This window comes from Impatiens glandulifera, chromosome 4 (assembly GCF_907164915.1).
Source record: "Impatiens glandulifera chromosome 4, dImpGla2.1, whole genome shotgun sequence".
NCBI lineage: Eukaryota > Viridiplantae > Streptophyta > Magnoliopsida > Ericales > Balsaminaceae > Impatiens > Impatiens glandulifera.
The window spans coordinates 50715188-50724528 of record NC_061865.1 but is presented as its reverse complement, the minus strand read 5'-3'; the positions used below and the strand labels follow the sequence as shown (position 1 = coordinate 50724528).

The following is a 9341-nucleotide window of genomic DNA, read 5'->3' as shown; positions in this document are numbered from 1 at the left end:
TATATATTATCTAAAATTAATTTAAATATTATATTTAATTTAAAAATAAATATTAAAATATAAATTAATATAATAATTTGTTTTCACCTTATTTACCAAAAATAAAATAAAAAATATTAACTAATTTTAAATCACATGTATTGGCACTCCAGTTTTAAAATATTTCATTCATTCTTTCAATTTAGGTTACTTACCTATAAAAAGAGATGAATTCGAAATAGTTCTTAATTAATTAATTTTTAATTAATTAGTTAAATGTATTTGCGAGTATAATTAATCAGTGAAATATATATTTAACCGTATAGATTAGTTGTATTCCTAATGAGAAAATAATAATAATAAAAAATGCTAATAATACAAAATACAAATGCTTACATATAACTAATCTAATCATCATGTAAAATTCTACTACAAAGCTTTGCTTATCCTCAGCCACTCAAGACATACATCTCTCAGTACTCCCCCATGTTTCCACCTGCGAATACATAATCATGGTGGTTCGAGCTGTGAGCCCCTGCTCAATCTTCAACTCTGTTTCGTCGCCTCCCCTTCCTTCCATTCCTTGTCATCTCTGTCGATTGCCAACCCTACAATGTCGAACAATCACCAACTTTGCTTTTACTTTTCGGAATTCTCATCCGGATACCCTAAATTTCCGTGGACTGATTCCAACTTATTCCGCTCAAAATCTAAATCATACAGTCATGGATGACCTCCAGAATTTGCGCTACCCGAAGAAAGTTCGCCTAAGCGAAAAGTATGCCTTAGTTTCATCAATAAACTACTTTTTTTGTTTTTCTTTTCAAAATCATTTCATGGGTATAACTGAAATTTCCACAATAGCTACAAGACCTGAGTAGAGATAGTCTTCTAAACTAAGCTTAATTCACTTTGTTTCCTTGTAATGTAAAATTGTATGTGGGTTGTTAGAAGCAAACCCTGTTTTATTTTCTATCATTTTTTCTCCCTTTGGAATTTGTTTATAAAATTATGCAATTTAATTAGTGTGTTTAGAGAAACCATAGATAGAATAGCAATTCTGAAGTGAGAAGGGTGGAACTGAAATAGCATTAGAGAGATTTATGTGTCTCAAATGGAGATTTATGGGTATCCAATACATATTTGTATGCATATGACAATCTCTATCAATTACATGTCAATTTCATGTTATAATTAATGCAAAGTTCTCTCATTTCAAATCCATAGACCTAATCCAACCTTAAATCTTTCTTCATTCTATTGAAGAATTTGATATAATCATGGTACTCACTTTCTCTTGCATAGAGTTTAGAGGAACCATTCAGTTAACTGTTTATTCTGATATGGTCCGCGACAGTAACATATATTTTATTCCTTACACAGGATGGGGTTTACAAGCAATAAACCACTTCTTGAAGACAAGCTTGAGAGGAGGGAACTGAAGAAAGGTTTTCTTTTGGAGTTCAAACAAGATTCTGATAGGTTATTGCTAGCTGTTGCTCAGAAGCCCGATGGGAAGAAAAGCTGGATTGTTGCTGATCAGGTTCTATAGAATAATTTAAATGCTGTTTATTGAATAGATTGCTGTTTTAGTTGGTTAAGGCTATATGTTTGAATGTGGATAACTTGAATTAGATTTGGAATAAGAATCATAATTTTAATTTCAATTATGCCTGAATCAAACATAGCCTAAGAGTTATCTGCTTTCTCTTAATCTGATTTTGTACTGGTTTTCTTGTGATGCAGAATGGTGTTACGACTTCCATTAAAACACAGCAAATAACTTTTATTGTTCCTGGTGTTAAAAATTTTGACCATACAGAGATATGTGATTTCATCCAGAAAGCTCAAGATAATTTGGTTTGTGAAAACATTACTTATTTTTCATCCTCTTTGGTCATGAGGATTGGATTTAACTTTTTACTTTTATGATATGGTACAGGATCCTTCATTGCTTGAATTTGCTTGGATCGAGCTTCTAGAAAAGTGCAAGTCGGTGACAGTTGTAGAGTTAGCCCAGGTAAAATAATTTGATTTATTATTTTTTATTGCTCATCTAATGTGTTAACCCATTCTAACAGATGATTTTTGGTAGTACGGAGCCACTTGAAAGCTATTGCACCCACTTTTTACTTTCGAACGACGAGTTTTACTTCACAGTGCTGGAGAGTCGAGGCCCTTGCTCTGTTTATTGTCCAAGGACAGTACTGCAGGTATATCAAGACGATATGTAGAACCATTTTTTGGGTCTTAGTAGCTATTGAAATTAACAGAAGTATGGATTGGTGTGAAATTAGGTGGAAGAACTTAAACGCAATAAGCTTTTGAAAGAAGCTGCTGATAAGGAGTTTGATGAGTTTGTGATGTTACTAAAATTGGCCAAGTCAATGTCGCCATCTACAAAGCCAAGCAAATCTTCATGGACAACCGAGCATAAAATTCACAAAAGGATCAAGTCACTTGAAGCTTATGCCATAGATGCTTGCAAAAATGATGATCAAAAGACAGCTGAAATGGTGCTTTCCCTAGCCTCTTCAAATTTCAGGATTTTTTAAAAGTTGGGAACAATTGGAGTGCAAATGTAATCTTACTGTTACACAATCTCTTATTATCTTTTTTGTAATAGATCTGCTTCTTGTTTTCAGATCCTGAAGGCGGTGGGTCTGGTGAAGGCATCATCTTCGGCAGTCGATCTTCTTGTTGACATTGGGTATTTCCCTGTGCATGTCAATCTTGATCTCTTGAAATTCGACATTCATACTCATCACTCAGATGAAGTTGTATCAGCAGCTGAAAGTCTTCTTTTAGAGTCTATTGATCCAGATGAAGTGAGTTTAATTTCAGTTCTTTGATCTGAATATATGCTGAGTTAAGGGTGGGTTTGATAAAACTGATAATTAAGTGTTTAATGCTTAATACTATTTTTTCTTAAGTTTCAAATGAGCAACTGTGTGAAAAATAAATGATGAATAAGTCAATATGAAAATATCTGAATTTTAAGTATTTATATTTAAGTTGATTTAATCAAATGTGGAACTAATATTGGGAAAGTCAATAAAGATACCCTTCTAGTGACGTAATTTGATTAATTTTTAGGGGTTAAAATTGTCTTTGGGATGTTCTTACTATATTATCAATTATCAAGTTAAGTCATTCATAACTTACCAAATGAAGTCATATTTTTTAGCTTATAATTAAGTGATTTTAATTAAAAATGATCATATGAACTTAATTTAAATAAGCACTTAATCATTTAGATTAAATAATAAGTTGTGCTTTCATACACCAACAAAAATATGCTAAGTATCACAAACTTCAAATCTTTGCTACTTATTGATTAGGAAATTGCAATAATGAACTACACCTCTCTGACTGATAATATCCATCTCATTTTGCACGATTATGTGAATCTATTTATGTCTATAGATTAGTTGATGAATTACATGACCTTTTTGTTCTTCCTTGTTCATCTTTCTGTTGTCCTTAATATAGGCTGACAGAATTGATCTAAGTCACCTGAAAGTTTATGCAATTGATGTCGATGAGGCTGATGAGGTGAAGTTAGAAGAACTTTTTCATCTGTACAGCTTTCAATCAAAATATATTTTTATTACAGATATAATTGGATAAAAATATGCAGTTGGATGATGCATTAAGTGCAAGACGAATGGAAGATGGCCGAATTCAAGTCCTTATACATGTGGCAGATCCTACTAGCTTCGTTCAACCTGGGAGCAAAATATACAGGTAGCCTGGAGGTTAGTTAACTCTGAATTTTTAGTTGCAATTTCTGTGACAGTTCAAGAAGATTCTCAGAGATTCCTTCCTTATAGAGAGGCCTTGAGAAGAGGAACATCTGTCTTCCTTCCAACTGCAACTTATCCAATGTTTCCTGAGAAACTAGCGATGGAAGGAATGAGCATGAAGCAGGGAGTGAAGTGCAGAACTGTTACTGTTTCTGTTGTATTACATTCAAACGGCTGGTGTGTCCTTTATTTATGCTATGCATTTTGTGAAAGTGTGTACTATGATGTATATGCTCCTGCATTTTCTAAGACCTTGTTTGATTTTCCATTATCTAATCAACAACCCCCCTCATTAATCACATCATTCAAATCATCAACCAAATAACTCTTAAGTTTCTTTAAAAAAAAATTATGTATTCATTATATATTTATGTTTGTAATGTCCTTTTACTCAAATAACCCCAAATAACCTGGTTTTCCATAACCTACATTAAACAACATTATTTGAAAATAACCAGCTGATTATTCAAATAATAACCCCAGATCAAACAAGCCCAGTGTGGTCTGTGTTGAATATGCTCCTGCATTTTTCTAAGTGTGCCCTTTCAGATAGGTTGAGAAATTAGTAATGTACCACGGGTAGTTTAGGGTCTTACCATAAAGTCTCATGTTTGATTCTGTAACGATTAAATGTGAATCGATTCAAACAAGGGATTACCATAAGTCTCATGTTTGATTCCGTAACGATTAAATGTGAATCGATTCAAACAAGGAGATGACATAATAGAATGTAAGAAGAGATCAGAAAGGAATGGCTTAAGCCCTTAGATGAGAAGCTTGGAGAAAACCTCCATAGTTATATACTACTAACTACTCTTTAATAGTTTTTGAGCCTAAACTAATTACATAAAATGGCTCACGGTCTTGTGGAATAATAACATATGACATATTCCTATTGAAAACACCTGGATTAAAAATATTGTGATTTTGTGTGTGTTTGGAATGCCAACCTAAATTAAAGTACAATATCTGTCTTAGTATTGCAGAAGTTTCAGTGGAGAACTCTATTATTAAACCGACCTATATGCTGACATACCATACTGCAACTGAACTGCTTTATCTGAACTTAGAGGAGGAGGCGGAACTTAAGATTTTAGAAGAGGCTGCATCCCTCCGGTTTCATTGGCGCCGACAACAGGTGGTTGCTTCAATTGCATAAAAGTGTAATATGGAATTATTTGTAGTTCTTAAGAATGCTCATTTTTGTTATGGTTGTTTTCTTTGTGCTTATCAAATTAATTTAGTGTCTCAAAAAGAGAAAAAAAGGTAGTAATTTTGATTTCTATCTAATTATGTTATGCATGATGTTCTTGACCTTTACTGAATTATGTAGGGAGCAATTGACACAGCAACATTAGAGGCACGAATCAAAGTGGCTAATCCTGAGGATCCAGAACCTCCAATCAATCTATATGTTGAGAATCAGTCTGAACCTGCAATGCGACTCGTTTCAGAAATGATGATACTCTGCGGAGAAGCTATAGCGACTTTTGGTTCTTCTAATAATATTCCCTTGCCATTCAGGGGACAACCCCAATCAAATATTGATATATCTGCATTTTCTCACTTACCTGAAGGACCTGTTAGGAGCTCAGCTGTTGTAAGGGTAATGCGTGCAGCTCAGATGGATTATCGGAAGCCTATCCGCCATGGGGTCTTGGGGATTCCTGGTTATGTCCAGTTTACTTCTCCCATTAGACGATACATGGATCTTCTTGCACATTATCAGGTCATCTCCTTTCTTTCTTGGTCGTGTTCTAGATGTGGTTAAAATTGTTAGTCCTATTTGGAAACAGGTAATTTGTCACAATCATCCACACAATCAACTTGGAAAATTGCCAAAGTAAATAGTGAATGTGTTTATTTTTTGTATTTGGTATGAAATGTGATTGAATTAGATTAAAGTTGGAAGAATGACACTAAATTTGTGCCAAAATTTTGATTTGTGGTCCGGAATTTTTAGCCAAATGTAGATTTGTTTGTTTGTTTTCTTTTATTACATTATCAAAATTCCCGTAGAAAACAGCCCATTTTACTCCATCTATTTATTGACTGGATAAAGTTGTATCATCATCTATTTGTGTGTAAATTCATTTACAGGTCAAGGCATTTCTTAGAGGCGAGTCTCCAACATTTTCATCTGGTCAGCTTGAAGGAATGGGATCAATTGTGAACGTGAATACTAGAATCGTAAAGAAAGTGTGTAACAACAGTCTTAGGTATTGGGTATTAGAGTACTTAAGGAGACAACCAAAAGATGCAAAGTTTCATGCTTTGGTCCTCAGATTCATTAAAGACAGGACAGCTGCTTTGTTGATAATTGAGGTAAGCCATAGAACTTCCAAGGATTATGTAGCTTTCTGGAATAATTACTGGTGTGGTCTGGTTGTTAATCCAAATTATCTCTTATACATCACCAATTACTTCATCGTTCAAATCATAAATCAAAATACCAAAATCACCCGTTACTTTTTATAAAATTTAAATATTAAATACAAAAGGATATTTTAGTCATTTAACTTAACTAATCCTAAATAATCCACTTTTGCATCAAACAAGATTTTCAAACCATAACCCAGTTTCCTTTTCAAATAACCCCAGATCAAACAAGTAGGTTTTTTCTCAAAACCATAACATGGATTATTGAGAAATTCACGATTTTGTGTGGTTTGCAGGTAGGTATTCAAGCTTCTGCATGGGTTTCTGTCGGGGTCCAAATTGGTGATGAAGTGGTAGTTAAGGTGGTAGAAGCTCATCCACGCATTGATTTTCTGTCTCTAAAGGAAGTAGGCCGAGGAGTATAAGAAAGTTTGGCATTCTAATATTTATAGTTCAAATGTTGGCAAAGATTCCAGAAAAGATGGTTCCTATGTGCTACTCACAGCTTCCAGGGAGGGAGAAACAACATTTACCAATTGCACGAGGAAGCACTGAGAAGAACACTAATCTCTGGTAAGTGCTTATTATTTACTGTAAACTAGAAGAGTAAAGCAGAATCAAATCACATGGGAATCGAGAGAATTGATTCCCATGACTGGATTATTTTTTTCGACTTAGGACGACATGAGTAGAATTTGTAAACATGTTATTCGAATACGGAAATGGTTCCTAGTAGGCACACTTAAAATGTAAGAAATTTTGAGGTTTAGGATATTGACTGCAGCATTGAAACATTGAAAAATAGAATCTGATAATTTTTCTTGATTCTTATGGTTGTCAATAGTCATGTTAAATGTCTATATGCTAAGACAAGTTCAAGTTCCAGTTATAGATGAATGGATTGAAATTGGAATTGGGAATCTATTTGGATATAGATGAATGAATTGACATTGGAATTGGGGGTACCATTTTCAATTATGTTATTTGTTTTAAGCACTTAAAATGTGGAATTGAATTTAAAATTTGAATTCTAATGGAATTAAAGTAATTTTTTTTTTTAAACTAGAGTTGATTATTGGAGCAGCAGCACTACCCTAATTTCAACTTAGGGTCTTTCATTTATTTATTTTTGAATTTAGAAAACTAATACAAAATAAGTATTCAAACTGAGCTGAATCATTGTTATGATTAACACTAGTAAATATTAGAGAAAATTTGTTTAAAATTGTTATTATATTAATGTTTTTTAGTTAATTTTGTTTAATTAATTGTTTTAAAGTCAGTTAAAAATATTTCAAATATAAATTATTAGATATATATAGAATTAAATATTTAAACAATTATCAAACCTTCCAATATATCAAATTTACTAGGTAGATTTTTGATTAAGTTTAACCGATCCAACCCAAGTTGATATCACCCTTAAATACACCCACTTAGTGAGTTTGCTTGATCTAGATTTTTTGAGATTTAGTCAAAAATAAAATAAAAAGCATATTCTTTGATAAAAAGAAAAGAAAAGTTATTTGAATTTTTAATGGATTTAATTATTAAAATATTTTTTATATTTAAATTTAATAAAAATAAAGTAAATGTTTGATAATAAAAGAGAGTAGTTTGATAAAGGAGAGAATTTATAAAAAAGTTAGTAAATTTTTTAAAAAATTCATATCAAATGATGACTTAATACATTTCTAATAAAAAATAATAATAATAATACGGTATTGAAATAAATTAAAATAAACACTTACGATTTTTCAGTTGAGTTTATAAAAAAATACAATTTTATCATTTTATACGATAAAAAATATGAATTTATATTTATAAATTAAAAAATCTTATTACTTATTTAAATAAATAAATTAATATAACTAATTTTGTAAATATAATTTTTTATAATATTTTTTACTTATGATTTTTTAAAATTTTAATTTTATATTTGATTATATATATTTTTAAATGATGTATATATAAAAATACTTAATTATATATATATATATATATATATATATATATATATATATATAATAATAATAACATTCTTAAAGGTTAATTTGTACGAGAAAATATTTTTTTTTATTTTATAAGTTTATTCTTGAATAAAGATTTTAAGTAAATTTTCAATTTTAACTTCTTGAAAATGGAATATATATTTAATATTTTTAAAATCTAACATTATAATAATAGTAATCAAAATAATTGACAGACTTCAGAATTCAATTATTTGTAAAACCCGTTAAGTTATTTTATCAACTAGTGGAAATAGCGATTATAGTTTGGGATTGAAAGTTATATGCAATTTTTATTTTTAAATTAAAAAAAATATATATAGAGATATGTAATATTTTAATGTTAAAATTAATAAAAATATTTAACTTAATTAGGTTTTTTATATACATAAACTTTGTGGTACAAGGGAGAATTCAAATCATGAAAGAATTATATATTTTTTTTAAATATTTTTTTTTTATGTATTGTTTGATAGGATCTTATGTTATATACCCTTAACTATAAAGATCTAACAATCAAATAATTACAATATTTAAATTTATCAAGTTAGTCCAGTGGTAAGAGTCGTCTTAAGAGACTAAAAGATCACGAGTACGATTACATCTGAAGCGCTTTGAGTTTAAATATAGAACCATGACGGTAGAGTGTCATGCTATTTCTCTTTAATTCTAAAAAAAATATTCTTAGATATAAAGAAAGGTAAACGATAAGAATATAGAAAGATAGAGAAAGATAAGATTATAATAAAAATATTATATGTTTTCATTGATAATATATAATATATATATTTAAAATGAATGTTAAAGAATATGAGAAGCATAATAATATAAAAAAAACTTAAAATATAAAATGAAAAATTATTCATATATATATATATATATATATATATATATATATATATATATATATATATAAACATCCTTCACAAATGAAACAAATTAAATTTCTAGTCGATTAATAGTTATCATATTGTTATCATATATATATTATTTATGTATTGTAGTTGAAGATTCTAGGTGACAGCATAAATTGGTAAACACGATTGATAACAAATTAAATGTCTAGTCGATTAATAGTTAAATATTGTAAAGATTTAACAATGTTGTGATAGAGGAATGGATCAAATATTGTAAAGATTTAACAATGTTGTGATAGAGGAATGGATCA

At 30.0% G+C, this 9341-nt stretch overlaps 1 protein-coding gene across 2 annotated transcripts; it reads left to right on the top strand.

The window, feature by feature from the left end:
* Positions 1–429: 429 nt before the first annotated feature.
* Positions 430–6989, top strand: LOC124933941 (ribonuclease II, chloroplastic/mitochondrial-like). Of its 2 annotated transcripts, none has more exons than XM_047474390.1 (14): positions 430–757; positions 1363–1522; positions 1726–1839; positions 1922–1999; positions 2061–2192; positions 2277–2495; positions 2625–2807; positions 3472–3534; positions 3620–3726; positions 3813–3962; positions 4764–4923; positions 5119–5514; positions 5886–6110; positions 6465–6989. In XM_047474390.1, exons 1-14 carry the CDS (start codon positions 492–494, stop codon positions 6519–6521), a joined length of 2310 nt encoding a protein of 769 aa, XP_047330346.1. In that variant the 5' UTR covers positions 430–491; the 3' UTR covers positions 6522–6989. The 2 variants fall into 2 exon arrangements, with proteins under 2 accessions (XP_047330346.1, XP_047330345.1); XM_047474389.1 differs by having other exon boundaries at positions 431–757; positions 6461–6989.
* The last annotated feature ends 2352 nt before the right edge of the window (positions 6990–9341 follow it).

Coding starts and splice junctions, on each gene's coding strand:
- LOC124933941 (XM_047474389.1), top strand. CDS start 492: ATGGTGGTTCGAGCTGTGAGCCCCTGCTCAATCTTCAACTCTGTTTCG. Junction 758..1,362: donor AAAGTTCGCCTAAGCGAAAA/GTATGCCTTAGT, acceptor TTCCTTACACAG/GATGGGGTTTACAAGCAATA. Junction 6,111..6,460: donor CTGCTTTGTTGATAATTGAG/GTAAGCCATAGA, acceptor TGTGGTTTGCAG/GTAGGTATTCAAGCTTCTGC.